Source organism: Berghia stephanieae, chromosome 5 (assembly GCF_034508935.2).
Source record: "Berghia stephanieae isolate SIO BIC M18660-M18661 chromosome 5, UCSD_Bste_1.3, whole genome shotgun sequence".
Taxonomy (NCBI): domain Eukaryota; kingdom Metazoa; phylum Mollusca; class Gastropoda; order Nudibranchia; family Aeolidiidae; genus Berghia; species Berghia stephanieae.
The window spans coordinates 22459760-22479351 of NC_088364.1; the positions used below are offsets into that span (position 1 = coordinate 22459760).

Consider the following 19592-nt stretch of genomic DNA (forward strand, 5'->3'; position numbering starts at 1 on the left):
TCCCGCGGGGTTCAGGACAAAACCTAGTAAGCTTATTCCAAGACAAAGGCAGAAAGCATCTTGGAAAACAGATACAGGGGTATAGAAGAAGACAGTGAGTACCTCCATGCCCACTATCGGAGGTCAGGAACTTGCTACCAAGTATACATTGTGTTTCTTACATGATAGACACCAACCAACAATGACTCCTTAGATTCAATGAGTAGTGAATAACAAACCATGTTTATCTGTTTTTGGAGATTCATTATACAAACAACTGACATCTTTATTAAACATTTTGACACGTGCATTTATTTTACAATTTACATAAAATTTAGTTCATGTTAAAGGGACTTACACAAAGAAAGAAAGAAAGAAAAAACAAGAACAAACCAAAAACATACTTTCCCCCCACCCTCTTTCCAAAAAAACATTTAGGTCATATCAGCGCCAGTTAAAAGGAAGAAAATCGGATAGTCAAAAAATTCTAGAATTACAATTAGAGCATCAAATAAAACGCAAGACAAATGGGGAAAGGTACAAATAGGGAACAGATATCGGTTCCAAAATCATCTATCATTGTGCATAGTTTGAGATCACCTAAAAGTCTCATCCAGCCACAAGCACAGGAGGATCCCACTAGGAACACACACTCAAATGCTTAAATTAAATTTTTCAATTCAATAAACATAATACATAACAGAGAGATGATTTACAATGAAAAAATATCTCCCAAAACATTAACCATACACTTTACTGTTTCCCTCTCAGCCAGGGACTCCAGCCAAGATGAGGACAAAACCAAGAAATCGCATTCCAAGCCAATGACAAAGAGCAAGTTGGAAAACAGATACAGGGGTATTGTTTGTTTTTAAGGGATATACGGCACTTGCAACACATTAGGTCAAATCAGGAAGAAAATTGGATAGCAAAAACATTCTAGATATACATTTAAAAGGACTTACGGAAAAAGTAAGACATAGGGGAAATAGTTCAAATAGGGAACAGATGTACATTCCAAGAGCACACTATCAAAGTACTTAGTTTGAGATCACCTAAAAGTCTCACCCAGACTTATACAGGGGTATAGGAGACCTGCCCACTATGTGAGTTCAGGAACCCCACCCAGACAAAGATAGATGTTTTGTTTTTATTTGTTTTTAAGGGTTTTACGGCGCTTGCAACACATTAAGGTCATATCAGCGCCAGTAAAAAGGAAGAAAATGGGATAGTAAAAAGTTCTAGAACTACAATTAAAGCACAAAAGAAAAGGTAAGACAAAGGGGAATTGGTTCAAATAGGCAACAGATGTAGATTCCAAGAGCACACCGCCAAAGTACTTAGTTTGAGATCACCTAAAAGTCTCATCCAGACACAAGCACAGGTCCCAACTAAAAGGAATACACTCAAATGTTTACCAATCATATAATATAATATGTAAACTAAACATAATACAATGCATAACAGAGAGATGATTTACAAGGAAAAAAATATCATCTCCCAAAACTATAACTATATTCGACTGTTTTTTGTTTTTTTTTGTTTGTTGCTTTAGGTCTCTTCCAACACAATTGAGGTTATATGAGAGACCGCTGAAACAAAAAAACAAGCAATCTAACAAAAATAGTACAAATGTAAATCAAAATCATAACCTAAAGATATCATAAGCTAAATTATAAATAACCAAGAACAAACAGGCAGAAGATTTACAGAAAAAAAAAATATCCCCTGTCAAAAATACAATCACAAACCAAAGAAGCAGGATAGGCTAGTAAAGAGAAGAAGAAACGACATCACTATCGGATCGTACACCCATGCGAACATCATAGGTATATGATTCAAGGGTGATGTTCCCATCCAACCACCCGCTATTCGACTGTTTCCCTCCCAGCCAAGGAACTCCGGCAAGGATCAGGACAAAACTATGAAATCTCATTCCAAGATAATGACAGGAAACAATTGGAAAACGGGTATGGGGGATAGAAGACACAGCATGTACCTCCCTGCCCACTATGGGAGGTCAGGATCCCCACCCAGAGACAAAGATATTTTTTTTGTTTGTTTGCTGCTTTAGGTCTCTTCCAACACAATTGAGGTTATATGAGAGACCGCTGAAACAAAAAAACAAGCAATCTAACAAAAATAGTACAAATGTCAATCAAAATCATAACCTAAAGATATAAGCTAAATTATAAATAACCAAGAACAAACAGGCAGAAGATTTACAGAAAAAAAATATCCCCTGTCAAAAATACAATCACAAACCAAAGAAGCAGGATAGGCTAGTAAAGAGAAGAAGAAACGACATCACTATCGGATCGTACACCCATGCGAACATCATAGGTATATGATTCAAGGGTGATGCTCCCATCCAACCACCCGCAGACAAAGATAGAAACCAACTCAGAAAACAGAAATAGAAATAGGGAGGATTACGACAATTAAAATAAACTGTAAAGTATATATAAAAAATATTTGAGGTGAACACAATTTTGATAAATGATCATATAGAAAATAAATTAAATTATACGAGGGTAAACAGTATAAAAATGCATTGGATTATACATGTTAACGTGACATTCACAGGAAGCTTAAACTTCGAAAGGTTGTAGGGGAATGCAACAATATAATTCTTGCAATTTGTAAATCAAGCCATGTGCTACTTAAGAAAAAGATGGTTGATTTTACAATAATACGAAAAAAAATAAATAAAGCAAATAAGAAAAAAAAACCCAACAGAATTCCTCAATGTAAAATGAAATTCAAATAAATAATACAATAATACTTTTGATTGTTTGAAAAGATTGACTTATGTAGAACAGTTAAACAAAAGAACATAACTGATCATGGCTCGGACAAAATTTATGTTTTTAGTTTTTGTTTTTAAGGGTTTTACGGCGCTTGCAACACATTTAGGTTATATCAGCGCCAGTAAAAAGGACGAAAATGAGATAGTAAAAAGTTATAGAATTACAATTAAAGCACCCAAGAGAAAGTAAGACAAAGGGGAACTGGGAACAAATAAGGATCAGCTGTAGATTCCAAGAGCATACCACCAATGTACTTAGTTTGAGATCACCTATAAGTCTCATCCGGACACAAGAACAAAATTCAACAAAGAGGAATACACTCAAATGCTTACACATTCAAAATAACAAATATAATAATACATAACAGAGAGATGATTTACAAGGAAAAAAATATCATCTCCCAAAACAATAACTATGCATTTGACTCTTTCCCTTCCAGCCAGGACAAAACCAAGTAATCTCATTCCAAGACAAAGAGAGAAATCATGTTGGAAAACAGATAGAAGGGGATAGAAGACACAGTATGTACCTCCCTGCCCACTACGGGAGGTCAGGAACCCCACCCAGATCCCAAAACTATAAATTTGACCGTTTCCCTCCCAGCCAAGAAATCAGGCCAGGGTCAGGACAAAACCAAATAATCTCATTCCAAGACAACGACAGAAAGCAATTGGAAAACAGATACAGGGGGATAGAAGACACAGCAAGTACCTCCTTGCTCACTATGGGAGGTGGGAACCCCACCCAGCAGTCAAGGTTACATCTAATTCTAATCAACTATTAGCAGCAGAGGTCATGATGAATATCTATCACCATGTTGATGTTCTAATCTGTATGTAGAGTTCAGAAACTTGTCGAAAGATGAATTGGTGATGAGACAAAGGACAGCTCCAGTTGTAATGCGTAGACTGTGGAACACGAAAATGAAACGGTTAGATCAATGTGATCAACAAACTTTTAAAAAGACCCCAAAAAAACATAAAAAACCCCAAAGTAACAATATATTAACATTAAAAATAAACTGCAATAAACAGTGATATCCAAATCGTATCAATTTCCAAGTTATTTAGTTTCCATTTTATTTTTAAAAATCTTTTAACGCTTCAACAGCCATACATAATTTCTCTAGAATTATTACTTTTTCTGTCATCACTAAGAAATCTATCAGCAATATGACTTGGACCTCACTGTTTTCACCAAAACAGGAACTATAATGTTGCGTGGCTGTGAGAGTGCTCTTAGTGAAAAACAATAAAGAGGAAAATTGAATCTAGAATGCAAAGGGTTAAGCTTGTTGACTACAAATATAATGAAAAAAACAAAACAAAAATTATAAAAACAAAACAAAAACCAAAAACTAAGAACTAAATAAAACAAGAGATGTTACTTGTGAGTAAATATTACAGATGAGTATTAGAATTGTGTTATCCTCTCCCATCTCCCCCTTCCCGCCCATTCCATAAAGTGAATGATACCACTAAGGAGTATTACAATGTCACATATAAGCAGGCAGAATGGAATGACTCAATTTGAGTTGATAATGACACCAAGAACAAGAAATTTACTTCATTGGTCTGTTAATAGTAAAAATTACCACAAGGCCCCTAGAGCCAAAGCTTTTCCCGAATATCTAGTGGATAAAGATGGCTGTCTCAACATTTGTCAGCTATGACAGCACTTGGCTTACACATGGACACAAGTCTTTGATTGCATTTGATGTTCTGACAGGGTTGGTCATTGATGCTCATGTCTTTAGCCAACATTATCAAAAATGTTCTCGGCTACCTGCTAAACAGAAGGTGGAGATGACTGATGTGAGTCAGTTTGAGAGGTGGTGTGAGCAGCACATTGCATCGGATTCTTGTCACAGAAACTTTCATGGTATTTCAGGGATGAAGGAAGTAATGGGTGCAGAAACTTCATCGCAGATGTAAACTCTAAGGTGCACAACTGAGTCTGCGATATTATGCCATAAAGAGGAGTGCATCATTCATGTCAGCAAACGTCTGGGGATTGCACTTTGTAATTAGGTGTTGGATTGCAGCAAGTAAAAGACCACCTTAGGGGCCAGGGACATGGCCGGTTGACTGCAAATGCTATCAGAAGGCTTTGCATCTACTACAATCGGGCCGTTTGTACTCACAACACTGCTGTTGAAATGAGGAAGGCGATTCTAGCAAGCCTAGAGGCTACTCAACTGATGACAACACTCAGCACAGATACTGTCCCCCTGGTCCAGGTTCGTGGTGCTTCTACAAAAATGCTCTTGTAGATCACAGGTTACCATTCGAACATCGGAATAGAGTTCACACTCCTCTTGACTACAACCTTCTCCACGAACATCTCTGGCCAATTTATGAACGCTTCTCATCAGATGCCCTTCTTATTTGCTGTGAACAACATGCCACACAGAACAGCAACGAAAACTTCCACAGCTTTGTGTGGTCCAAATGCAGCAAATCATCCATCCACAGTCATGAATGTGTTGAGTTTGCCCTTTACTCTGCTGCAGGAGAGTTCAACTTTGGACCGACCTTCACTCTGCAACTTCAGACCTTGCTTGACGTTTTGCATGGTGAGAACTCTGCTCAGCTGGCTGTGATGAAAGTCAAGAAGCGACTCAATAAAAGCCACGAGAAGCATCAGGCAGCTGAGAAACAACGCAGAAAGAAGAGGAAAGAGGCCATTATCTTGGCTCAGACTGAAGCAGAGGAAGGGAAATGTGCGGCATATGCCCACGGCATGTTCTAACAAGTGGATTACTTTTGTTTTTGTGAGTATGTATTATACCAATTTTGCACTCTACTCATCTCATCTTGAATATATATATATATAATTTTTTAAAGTCTCTTCATCTTTTGCTGTTTTTTTTTATGTCACATGATCTGGGCTTCCATTTTTAGGTGAGAGGATATTTTCAAGCATAGGTGGGACTTACATGAAGAAATTTAGTACTCTGACTTTTAAATGTGTTTTTCTCAAAACTGTAATTTTTGTCACTAAAAACCCCAATCCTCCCTCAATTTTCAACCAATCTTCTTCACACTTTTTACAAATGAGCGTCCTCTAGAAGCTGGAATTAAAAAATTAAAAAATCTACAAATTTTAATTTAAAAAAAAAAAAAAAATCGGGATTCTAGAGCCTCTTCATTTTCCTCTCATCTACCTGTGGCCAAAATATTATGGCAATCGGTTGATAATCAAAACAGCATTAGGCTTTTAAAGGATTGTTGTTTATTTTCCAATAAGGCATTGTTTCCATAACAATGCGCAACTTTTTTCGAAAAAAGTTGTATGCAATCGTCCTTCCCAAGCATATACATTATGACTGTGCATAGAGGTTAAGAATATTTCATCAAATAAAAAAAAAATGACCCTTTAGTGTCACTTGAATTTTGAGGAGGAAATATTAACTTTAACAGAATGTTAAGATGCTTTTTGAATTCTGCAGGTCCGGTTTCCTATAATGTGTGATATTTTTCTTCTATCTGCATTATTTCGAGAGATATTTAATCTATTATGCATTTTGCTCATAATTTTAATTATTTTTCTGCCAATAATCAAAATTGCATGTTCCCTGGTGTTCACTTCTTTATTTTACAAAGACCATTTGAAGAAAATGTCTGAAAAAAATTGGACCTCTTCCCTGGAGTAATCTTTACCCGTTGATGTGAATTACATGTCATAATGCATGATCATTTAATATATGGAATATGCTATTTCGAAATGTGTTCGCGATTGTTTTGGGCTAATTTTAACAGACTGTAGATTTATGAAAAAATTTGTGTCTGGTTCAAATCTTGTTAACTTTTATTTATCTAGTCAATGTTTCGCAAGTATAAGAAATCTTTTTGGTGTTTATTTACATGACGTCAAATTTGGAACGGTTTCTTACATCAATTGGCAAGAAAAATAAGTTCTTGAACAATATATTTGCTCTCTCTTTCTTATTTATGTATGGATTTTCAATATTTTAAAACATGCTTTCGATGACTATCAGAATGCTTTATGAATATAGAAAGAAAAATCCAGTTTAAATATTTATAAATTGTCTCTTGTGGTACCTATTATAATGTGTCAAAATACGTGATTATCATATGTTTTGTACAGCCACTCGCTGGCTTATTTGTTCAATAAAGACAAATAAGACAAATAAAAGTTGAAAAAAATGCAACTCAAAACAAATCCCCAACAAAAAAATAACACATTGGAACAATCATTGATTATAATAATAATAATAATAATAATAATAATAATAATAATAATAATAATAATAATAATAATAATAATAATAATAATAATAAATGTACATTTATATAGCGCATATGTCGAAGCTTCGAAGCGCTTCACATAACATAATACACATACATAAACATACATACACAAACTTAACTGAATGTATACACGAGTGCACACACACACATACACACACACACAAACACGAAGGTATGCGCTTTGCAATAATTCCTGGCATAATCAAATTCAAATACTTCCCAAAGAGATAGGTTTTCAGTTTATTTTTGAATTTATCAACGCTGCTTTCAAGTCTGACTGACAGTGGGAGTGAATTCCAAGTGATAGGGCCTACTTTACTGACTGATCTATCGCCAAAACGTTTAAGATTAGTTTTTGGAATTTGAAGGTGATACAATTTTGAGGACCTGAGATTAAGAAAAATGAATCCATTGAATTACCTTCTAACAAACATGTTATACTTGAGTTGTAAAAACGTCTTGATTGACTGTTGGAAATTCTGGTTCTCTTTAGTTTCTTTGGCTTTCTTGGCGGCCATGAAACTCTGGTAGTGTTGAAGGTCAGGATCGTTTGTGTACTTCTTCAAGGTTTCATTTGCTGCAGAATACAAAAAGAGACAAATCAGGGAAATTTCCAAACATAAAACTTTATTCGAAACAATTTTTGCTTCTGTAGTCTTTGAAAAACCAAAATTGAGGAGGTGTGATTGTGTTTGTGTGTGTGTATGTATGTGTGTGTGTGTGTGGGTGGGTGGGTGGGGGGGGGGGGTTACCAGGTAAACAAAAACCTTGCTGTATTTTCTGTTCCCATTTATCTGTTTTCCCCTCAATGCAGAATTGTTACCCTGCTCTGGAATCTGAGATTCAAGTATCCACGAGGAAATAGCCTAGTATGTACTCTTCACTCTATCTTTTGGTGTTCATATTATTTCCAGTGGATAAGTTCTCTATATGGCCATGTCAATCAAGTAGACATCTTTGATGATCTAAGCTCACCCTACATTTTCGTTTTCAACAATCACTTAATGACTAAACCCCGACCAGAAACAATTCCATAGGTCCATCTATCACCTTATTTCTTAATAATTTTTTTAATTAACATTTGCTACAGTGAGTTCTTGATATTTTTAAACCCAAGATTCTTGACCCATCACTAATTGGTATTGTTGGACAGTTCAGATGTCAAAATGTCAACAGCTATTAAATCATCCCTTGACTAAAGCTTTTGATTATGACTGTCTCAAACTTGTGTCGCTATCTCCACTTTTATGAATTCATTAGTGAGGCAAAGCTTCTGCATAAAGTACATTTGTTTTTCTCGTCTCGTTGAGAAATGGAAAAGGATATAAAATCAAGAAAATTGGCCAATAAATTACAAAGTTATGAAAAAAACCCCAAACTAAAATAAGCAAAAGCCATTTTCAAAATCAAAGGTACATGTAAAACAGCTTTTAGTTTTTAGCTAAGAGGCTGACTCAGAGAGGTGTCAAAGTAATAATAATAAAATCATGATAATTCAATTCATCCTGTGACTCATTAATACCAGAATAGAATATTCTTATCTTATCTTACCATCTTAAAAAAGACCCTGAGGCAAAATAAAATGCAAACCAAAATCTAGTAAAAAGGAACCAATTAATGTATGGAAAAAATCCCTTTTTTCCAAGTTAAAAATAAAATCTCAGTGCCTTTAATTTTTATTTTTTTACCTTGTTCTGATATGAAGTCAGCCTCAAATTGTGTGTACCTCTTCATGAAGGAGACCTCTGTGGTATTGACGAATGTGTAAAGGTAGCAGGATGGTGAGCTGGATACTGTATACACGTTGTGAAATGTCCCAGCTGGTATCTGGGGAAGAAAGATTTTTATCAAAATGAAATGGTAAACAAATGATTTCTTATATGTAGAATTTATCATTATCATCAATATTATTATTATTATTATTATTATCATTATCATTATCATTATCATTATCATTATTATTATTATTATTATTATTATTATTATTATTATTATTATTATTATTATTATTACTATCATCATTATGATAGCCTATAAATTTGAATTTCATTAAAATTTACTGAGATGCAATCCGAAATAATGTGTCTCGCAACAAATTTTGACACCACCAGGAGGAATTTAAAAATTTGAAGTGCAATTACAACATAATGTGGTTATAGTAATGGTGGTGGTAGAGATGATGAGTGGTGGTAGTGGTTTCAGTTGTAGTGGTCTTCGGGGTGATAGTGTGGTGGTGGTTCTAGTAGTTGTAGGGATGATGATGTGGTGGTGGTTGTAGTAGTAGTGGTGGTAGTGATGTTGATGTGGTGGTGATTAATTCTCCATCCAGATATGTGATGTCTAATTCATATCAGGCAGAAAAAAAAAAAACAAAAACATCCTGGGGTGTTATTCAGAATATGGCTAAAATTAAGAGTCAATCCCATGCTTCAATGAACCAGGAAGACCATGGGCCTGGTACTTATGAAGATTTACTTTAACTGTTAATTTAACAGTGTGGAGATGAAGAAGCACTGTTGGTGTGCTTTACTTGTTTTTTTTTTTGTTTGTTTTTAAGGGTTTTACGGCACTCGCAAAACATTAAGTTAATATCAGCGCCAGTAAAAAAGAGGAAAATGGGATAGTAAAAAGTTCTAGAATTACAATTAAATGCCCAAGAGAAAGTAAGACAAAGGGGAACTGGGAACGAATAGGGATAAGATGTAGATTCCAAGAGCAAACCACCAATGTACTTAGTTTGAGATCACCTATAAGAAGCACAAAATCCAACAAAGAAGAATACACTCAAATGCTTAAATCATACGTTCAAAAATAACAAATATAATAATACACAACAGAGAGATGATTTACAAGGAGAAAAAACAATAACTATGCATGTGACTGTTTCCCTCCTAGATAGGACTCCGGCCAGGGCCAGGACAAAACCAAGTAATCTCATTCCAAGACAAAGACAGAAAGCATGTTGGAAATCAGATATAAGGGGATAGAAGACACAGTAAGTACCTCCCTGCCCACTATTGGAGGTCAGGTAACCCACCCAGTGCTTTACTTGGCCCTCTTAGGGCCATGGGAGGATGACTGAGAGGAAGTCCCCTTCCTCTTTCTCCCTTGAATTTGTCCCAGCAGAGCGGAATTGTTAACTCCAAAGTTTAAAAAAAAATTAAAATGTCTTATATGACAGTTTGGGAAAGAAGATGGAGAATTGATTCCTTTACTTTCAAGCTGAATGTAGAGCCTGGTATGTTTGTATTACCTGTAATGATTGGTTTGGAGAAAGAGACACATTCTTCTTCTTGTCTATTAGCTCCACAGTCAGATCACCTTGAAGCACTGACAGACTTGTGTTACCAAAATCTTCCTGGACATAATTCTCGAGGTAAAGACCTGTGGCAGTACAGAGATAATCTATAATAAAAAATTTATCACATATTTATGGTGGCCTTTACTATCTGATCCAGGATCTCTCTACATATCAGAAATTTCTGGATTCAGATGAAGCCGAAATAATCCCTGAAGAACTAAGAAATACTGCAGTGCCCTCCGTACTAAAGTCACAACAAGATCTTGACAGCCTCAAAACTCTGGCCCAGGACCGTGACCAATGGAAACAATTAACAACATGGATGGAAAGAGCAGCTACACTCATCGACCATGACTGAATCACACAATTCTTTACAAGCGTCATTCAGACTGCGAAGCTTACTACTACTTTACTTACTTGCACACATTCCTATATGAAAACTCATTCCAAATTAAAGTAGACTCAAAAAATACTCTCAAACCAACATAGAATTTTTACAATAAAACAATGATAACCTTATGATTTTCTGTTGGGTATTCCTAAAGACGCCTTGAAGCTTTCACAATATCTAAATGCTAATTCTGTGCTAGTGAAAGGGAAAATAATGAGATCTTCAAATGAATACAGATCTCAAGTTTTAGATGAACATACAAGAAGTTTTAGATGAACATACAAGCATCCCAGAGAAAGTAAGACAAAGGGGGACTAGTTCAAACAGAAAGCAGAAGTAAATATCATAAGCAATTTATAAATGCGTCTAGCCTGAGACCACCAGCAGGTCTAACAGGACGGCGGGTACTAGATATCCATCAAAAGGGATACTTAAGCATTACAACAAATACAAGTAAATCAAGAAAAAAAAATCTTCTCCAAAAATACAACATATTTTATACTGTTTCTCTGTACAAAGTGACAAATCATACCCCCCTTTTCAGATTTCTCTCTCAACAAGAATATCAGAAAGAACCAGAGACCGAGTGGTCTCAATCTAAAACAAGGACAGAAAGCCACATGGAAGTGGACAAAAGGTATTGGCAGGGGAGACAAGTAACAGAAAATGCACCTCACAGCCCATCAAAGGCCCTATACTGCTTCATACAACTGTGGTGAGATATGTAACGAGTGCCAACAACACATTACCAGTATTAGAGATAGCAAAGAGACTTACCAGGAAAGTCTGCAATGAAGACAACCTCAGTGTGAGACTCAGTTGTGTTGTCTAAGGAAGACTCTATTTGGGCCAGCTTGATCCTCCAGTCACTGAGTTCTGTCATGAGGGGCAACATCCATGGACTGGGCTTGAAGGGATGCCAAGGCGCTGTCAGTATGTCCACCTGGGGGTTCACTATCCTAAAAGGTAAACAATCCAATCATTTGTTTATTCATAGTTATTGAGGTCATCATGGTTAAATCTTTATAATGATAAACATCGCGATGAACATCAAAACAAAAAACACAAAATTCATCATCAATATTATATATTAAAATTGATGAGAAGCGCACAATAAAAACAAACATTGAAGACATATATCCATTGCTTTTCATCCTTTTTCATCCTGCCTCAACCTTTCACTCAACTGGCACCTACTGCTGATACTAATCAGAGACACTTTCTAGGCTCTTCATTCAATCATTTATCGTTTGTTAAGAATCCTTTTAAATACTAATTTCATTAAATATAATTCGTAATAATGCATGATGGTGAGATTAGAGGAGTGAAATAAAAAACGAAAAAAAACGAAAAAAAAACGGTTATAAATATTTATATATCAACAAAAATCAATTGATTTTATTGCAGAAGTTAGTTTTGACACGACTTTAAAAGGGTCAAGGATGTGACAATTAATTGTCAAGGCTCAAAAAGAGTTCCACACGTAAGTGCAAAAAAAAAAAGAAAAGAAAGATTGCCCTTGGCATCGGTAGTGTAAAAACACAAAGACAAAGACATGTCTCTAGTGCTTAGATTATCAGAATGCTTGTCATGAATTGCATGAATGCAGAGATGCCAACTTAAAATTTGGCTCACAGGAATTTTAGACACCACTCAGAGGAAAGATGTGGTGTTGGCTGTTGCAGTAGAGGTGGTAGAAGACAACAAAGAACAAAAGTTTTGCGGCGGCGATGGGAGCTCGAACCCACAACCTTACTGGTATGACATCTCTGCCTGGCCGGGGAGAACGCGACTACCATAAGAGCTATCCACGACCCCAAAAAAGGTCGCTTCTAACCCTAGTCTTATTCGAGCCTTCTAAGTTTGCAGTGTTTAAGTTTGTTGAACCCCTGACCTTAAGAAGTCGGGGTGAGAAGGTCAAATAAAAGCCAAGAATGAGTACTATTGAATAAAATCAAATTAATTGACCAACATTAGCATCTTCTCCAAAATAACAGATTCAAATTTGATAGTGGTAAAAAGCGAGGAAAAACAAGGAATTAAAAAAAATTCAGTCAAATTAAAGTATAGTTATAGACATGACATATAAAAACCCCAATAAAATTGAAAATATCGGTACTAATGAATAATGAATCTTTAAATCAAAAATAACATAGTGAAACTTTTTTCGGTTGAACTGGAAATGTTGGAATTTCTATGAAATAAGGTGTCTTTCGTGACATAACTTTCAAAAATAGTGTTCGTACTAAGGATTTTGAATTTGGAGCATTCGGATAGTAAACAGGATGAATTATACCAAACAACGGATCCGACTCAACTTTTGACACAATACAAAAGAGAGGATGGCTTTCATTTGATACAACTTAAAAAGCTAAAAATTAATAGAAAATTGTTTTTATCTTGGATTATATTTTAAAAAATTGAATTTAAAAAACTTAACTCCTGCAAACACAATTTAAAGTTATATCAAAAAGATCTTTCTCTCGCTGTTATTTTGGTACTACTTGGGTTATCAAAACACCATAATTTCTGACGAAAGGTGTTTAAAGCGAATCGATTTAACAAATGTAAAGTTTTTAGAAAGAAAAAAATAGAACTTTTAAACTGTGCTAGAAGTATGTTCCTAGCTTAATTATGAAGCAAATGCAAACAGTTTTAAAAGATCTATTTCGAGAGAAAAACTTCCACTGATGTCAAAATTCCGCAGTTTGGTGTAGCTAATAAAAATACAGGTTGAAATCTCCACAAATTAAAAAAAGATACCGACACACACCTTTGCTGGAAGCGGTGATTGAGAGACTTCCAGACATCTAGGTATATTTCCACTTTGTTGATTCCATATTCCTTAAGATTGTCAGCAACACAGCGACCATATTGTTTGATCATGTCAGCATGGGAGGACCATCTTTTGTTGCCACCTGTCCACACCTCAAATTATTTAAAGTAAGAAATGTAAATTATAACATACAGTTTTGGATATGAAAAGAGGATATTTATTGGAAAAGATGATAGATTTATGTGTAATCAATGCAATTATGATAATTATGATTTTATCTGCTTTAAATTCAACCATACAAATTTAATGTTGCATCCATTCTAAGCCACTGCACGGGATATCTATGATCTGCAGGGTGATTTAGATATGTAATATTGATACTAATTTGCTACAAGCTTGATGTTGTTACCTTCAATAATGACACTCGAGCAAATTGAATATGATAATTGACAATGGCACAATCCATGACAGGAGTTGTCGCCCTTGGACAACCAATTCTTTGGCAGTCTTTTGCTGATCCAGTTTAATTATTATGCTGATTTAAACATTACACAGTTCTCTGGCAAACATAAAAATGCCTTGCAATTGCGGAAATTCAAAATCCAGAGTAAATCATTCCTAAAGCACAATCATGCTCAGAATTCGTTTGACCATTTTTGGAATTAATTAAATACAGGTTACAACAAAGAAAATGAAAAGATTTGATAATGTGCAAGCCTAATGTACACACTGATTTTATTGTGACAAAAAATAATATGGTCGAATGTTACTTGAATTTTCTTCAAAATGCATGTGCCACCTGGGAGCAATGTGCAGACAAATAAATTTGACCACTGCTCTGTATTGAGTGAATTGCTATTCACTGGTGAACAGTCTCGTGCCATTGGTTGTGTATTAACAATTCGCAATTAAAAAATATTCACTTCTCTTTGGATGTGACAGAACTTTTTGAATACGGTATATCCATACATACATATAGATGTGCGCTTGGCTAAGAAACTCACAACATTGCTATCCGGATAATGGATCAACACACTAAACTATGTGTAACCTTGAACGTTTACAGTCTAGTTAATACAGTTTAGTGAGAATCACTCAGAAACATGGATGGCAAAAAACAATAACAAAGACCTGAATGATGTCAACTTCGTACTATCTATACACATACATACCATTGGGTCGAGATAACCTCTTTGTCCACTCTCTAAATCATAGTAGGTAACTCTGATGTGTTGTATTGTCCAAGAGTGAACCATCATATCCCATGAGTAGCCATAAAGACCATTCGTCCAGTTGTTGTATCCCTTAAAAAACAATTACAACATTTTGAGGCCTCTCTTTTTCTCCTCTATTAAAATGCGACAAATTTACCATTAAATTTCTTCTACAGAATGGGAGTCATGCTTCTCTATATGTTGATTAGTTTGCACAATAACTACAAATTCTTGATAAAAATACTGTCTCCATCCTGTGTTAAAAGAAATGTGATTTTCAAAATTCTAAAGCATTATTCAGTGCTCATCGTGGGGACGAGCTGAACCAATTCTGTATATTGTATTACAACTTGAAATTCTTTGAAATTCATTTCCACACTTCAAGGAAGCACATCATCTGTAACAATCTCTAAATTGACTGTACATGGGACAGCATATTAAAAGCCTCAACCTTCATTCAAATCAGAAACTTTTTGATAAAAAATGCAATCATAACCAATGCACCCTGGGTTCGCTGACACCATGAAGGGACAAGACACAATCAGAGTATTTTGTTCTTAAATCTGAAAGATAGCACCTGTGGAGCATACTTTCTTCATTAAACAGCAGACAATAAAGGATGAATAATTCTAATCATATAAATTCTTACCTTAGTAATGCCATGAGAGTAAGGTAGAAAACATTGCCAGGCAATGAAAAGAACAGTAAACCAAGCGCAGATTTTCTGTCTCAGACTGGCAGTTGTTGGAGGAGTGGATACTTTCCTGTCATATGATGTTGACGCTGGCACACAAATCTGCTCAGGAAAGAAAAAATAATATTCAAACTGCCATGGAATGTCATGAGTGACCTTTCATTCCAGACAAAAGTGTTGCTAGAAGCGAACTTAATATAATATAATAGAATTATAAAATAGATGAAATAAGAATGACTAGCTGCCTAAATAGTGGGAAATTTATATTTGCAGTACATGTCTGTGTATAAATATTGCTTTTATCTGCTAAATAACAATGCTTTTAAGTGAAACCTATCAAAATACAAGTTAATATATAAGATTTTCATTTTCATATAATAAATAGAGGAGAATGAATGGTAGGGGAACAGCCTTTGGTGCGATAGAGATATTGACATATCTGAGCTGATCTGTAAATAAAGAAAGAAATTAGGTCACCATACTTATTTTACCTCCTCTCTTTTCACGTCTTCTTTAGAGTATAAGCAGTTGTTACTGGGCACAAGATCATCATCGTCTTCATTTGGTGTCACTAATCGTAGAGAAGAAGGTATCGACCGGAATATCCTTCGTGGCCAGGAAAACTGACAGAACAGCATCTGGGTGGCTAACATGGCCCAGGGAAACATACCTATGGAAAAGGAAATAGAATGAAAATAAATATAAAGAATAATGTCTCTACTGCATATTATGTGATGCTCATTACAATAAATATGAATGAGGATATGTGCATAGAACATCAAACTCAATAACATTGGGTTTTCTATAAATATGTCAGTAGTAGGAGAGAATGGTGCTCTGTGGGAGGGGAAGGTCAGTGGACAGAAATGTTTAGCCAAGTCGTGTAGAAGGATGCATATTAGCATGATCTCTCGCTCTGCTCGGAAGGCAAGTATAATGAAGTATGGTACCTGACTGTATGAGTGGCAATTAGTACAAAAACTTAGCTGTCATATTGTATCCTTAGACATCAGGCACCTTACAGTTTACCTGGGCTGTATATGTGACAAATGTAAGTATGTTGGCACTAAAAGGGTGCCTTAAATGTACGATGTAAAGCACATTTATGTACAGTGCAACCCCTGGATAATGACATTGCCTGGGACCAGAAAATTATGTTGTTATTCCGGGATATTCAAGATGGCGGAAAAAAGGGATGTGGTGATACCCATGATAATAATGGTGGCAATGTTCATGTGATAAGACACATCCCAACCATGCCAGAATGTGTATTTTTCATGTTGTCAAAAAGTTTACCATATACACTTTCACTCTCCAATGTCATTGTTTTGATTGTAAGCAGTGCCTGCATACCATTTTCCTTCTGTTGTTTAACCGGACTTGGGACCTATATTTATTTGATTATATGGCATTTAAGGAAAATTTCTTTATTCTTGATACCCTCTTGCTTCATCAGCAAGGTCGTCAGCGAGGTTGTTAGCAATCGGTAATGACACCGTCAATAGCGCCAGAACTGCCAGATGGCCAGAATACAATGAGGTCAATTTCGACTTTAAAAGTGGCCAATAAATAAATAAATGAATAAATAGAGGTATAAATAAAAAAATAAAATTAAAAAAAAATAAGTAGATAAATAGATAAGAAAAGAATGGACATACAGATACTTTCTGAAATAAGCAGTAAACTAGCAAAATGACGGCAAATTTTGGAAGTCTCTCATTCCTGAGATTTTAAAAAAATGTACCCAATGGCAACAGCGACAACTAAGCATTGATCAGTAACAAAGTGATCTCATTGGCTTTGAATAGGCTTTTTATTGTCTAAGAGTACAAGATGACAGTGGTTGGAAATGATGTTGCCTATTTGGCTAGATTTTTTGTATCAACCGGTGTCATCTGCCGATTATTGCTGTATCAATGTCGCTAAACAGGGGCTTTACTAAAATGCATGTCACTAAATTGTTTTTTTTATTACTAATAATATATAGCAAAAAATTAGGACCAGAAGTCACTTTTGCTATCAACTGGGCTTGTCATTATCCAGAGGTTGCACTGTGCCTAATCACTACCTTCATTAAGTTTAGAGAGAGCCATGAAAACCATAGGGCAAGAATCTATCAGTTTTTATGATGTGAAGCAGACATTAAAAGTGACTTGTCATAATTTGCCAGATCCTATTTTATCCTCAACCTTCAATCACTACTGGTAATGAATCAGACCAATTCTGAACGAGTGTGTTTACCCAAACAAGCTCTGTTTCAGTTACATCTAGAGGCCTATTAATTAAACAACAAGCCCCCTCCTCTCTCTCTCTCCCCCTCCCCCCTACTCCCGAACGCGTACATTTATGCTTTTATATTCAAGTGGTAAAAGAAAATCAACAACATTAACAATTGGAAATGTTAAAAGTTGTGACTGTGATGATGATGATGATGACGATGATGATTGATGATGATGATGATGACGACGACGACGACGACGACGACGACGACGACGACGACGACGACGACGATGATGATGATGATGATGATGATGATGATGATGATGATGATGATGATGATGATGATAATGAAAATAATGACATTTCCATTTAACAAGGATTCACATATCAAAATGAGTTGCTTAAAAGTTTTCTCTTGTTTATTGCACAGATTAAATGTTACACTAACTAATAAATAAATATACAATTGAGTATTAGAGTTTGGATTACTTTTGTAACCCACTGTAGAAAAGGTACATTTTTTATTTTATATACGAAAGTGTATTATCTAGAACCAGGCACAAGAGAAAGATAAATTTTGAAAAGTTCATTACTTTATAACGTCCACAGCTGCATTTAAAATAACATCTTTTTTTAGGTTAGACAATTTTTCAATATGTCCTCACTTTGAAGAAAATAAAAACAAAGAAATAAACAAAAGGGGAAACAATAATAAAAAAATAACTCTTTAAAATCTTAAAAGTGAGATGTTTAGTGCTTACCAATGGTGAACATTTGAGAGTTCATCAAGTGGAAAGAAGATCCAATGAAGAGGGCGATTGGTCGAGTTTTATCAAAGAAGAGAAAGAATCCGTTGAAAAGATCAATAGTAAGCCCGCCTAGGTGGACTATGTAGAGATCAATTTGGGGAACAGTTAAAAGGAACCTGGCGGTTAGATAAAAATACAAAATATTAGACCAGAACTTTGTGACAGTATAGCGTTGTGAGACCATTTGTGACAGTGTAGTGTTGTGAGACCATTTGTGATAGTGTAGTATTGAGAGATCATTTGTGACAGTGTAGTATTGAGAGACTATTTGTGACAGTGTAGTGTTGTGAGACTATTTGTGACAGTGTAGTATTGAGAGATCATTTGTGACAGTGTAGTATTGTGAGACTATTTGTGACAGTGTAGTGTTGTGAGACCATTTGTGACAGTGTAGTATTGAGAGATCATTTGTGACAGTGTAGTATTGTGAGACTATTTGTGACAGTGTAGTGTTGTGAGACTATTTGTGACAGTGTAGTATTGTGAGACTATTTGTGACGGTGTAGTATTATGAGACTATTTGTGACAGTGTAGTATTGTGAGACGATTTGTGACAGTGTAGTGTTGTGAGACGATTTGTGATAGTGTAGTGTTGTGAGACGATTTGTGATAGTGTAGTATTGTGAGACTGTTTGTTTGTTTGTTGCTTTAGGTCTCTTCCAACACAATTGAGGTTATATGAGAGACCGCTGAAACAAAAAAACAAGCAATCTAACAAAAATAGTACAAATGTAAATCAAAATCATAACCTAAAGATATCATAAGCTAAATTATAAATAACCAAGAACAAACAGGCAGGAGATTTACAGAAAAAAAAATATCCCCTGTCAAAAATACAATCACAAACCAAAGAAGCAGGATAGGCTAGTAAAGAGAAGAAGAAACGACATCACTATCGGATCGTACACCCATGCGAACATCATAGGTATATGATTCAAGGGTGATGCTCCCATCCAACCACCCGCTGAGACTATTTGTGACAGTGTAGTGTTGTGAGACGATTTGTGACAGTGTAGTGTTGTGAGAATATTTGTGACAGTGTAGTGTTGTGAGACAGACAGCAAACAAAATTTAATGCGCCAATAGTAATATGAGAACATACTAAAATTCAAGTAACTCACATT

The 19592-nt window shown here is 35.4% G+C and overlaps 1 protein-coding gene across 3 annotated transcripts in view; it reads right to left on the reverse strand.

Annotated features, from left to right (window-relative positions):
• Positions 1-230: 230 nt before the first annotated feature.
• The window catches only part of LOC144972606 (vitamin K-dependent gamma-carboxylase-like), a 92423-nt gene continuing 73061 nt past the window's right edge, over positions 231-19592 (reverse strand). For all 3 annotated transcript variants that reach the window (XM_078914037.1, XM_078914035.1, XM_078914036.1), the window contains exons 8-17: positions 18421-18584; positions 15931-16109; positions 15395-15541; positions 14704-14835; positions 13529-13683; positions 11533-11714; positions 10317-10447; positions 8752-8890; positions 7484-7640; positions 231-3697 (exon numbers count right to left, since the gene is read on the reverse strand). In XM_078914037.1, coding sequence (XP_078770163.1) covers positions 3583-3697; positions 7484-7640; positions 8752-8890; positions 10317-10447; positions 11533-11714; positions 13529-13683; positions 14704-14835; positions 15395-15541; positions 15931-16109; positions 18421-18584 — 1501 coding nt within the window. In that variant the 3' untranslated portion in view covers positions 231-3582. The remainder of the gene's footprint in view (positions 3698-7483; positions 7641-8751; positions 8891-10316; positions 10448-11532; positions 11715-13528; positions 13684-14703; positions 14836-15394; positions 15542-15930; positions 16110-18420; positions 18585-19592) is intronic.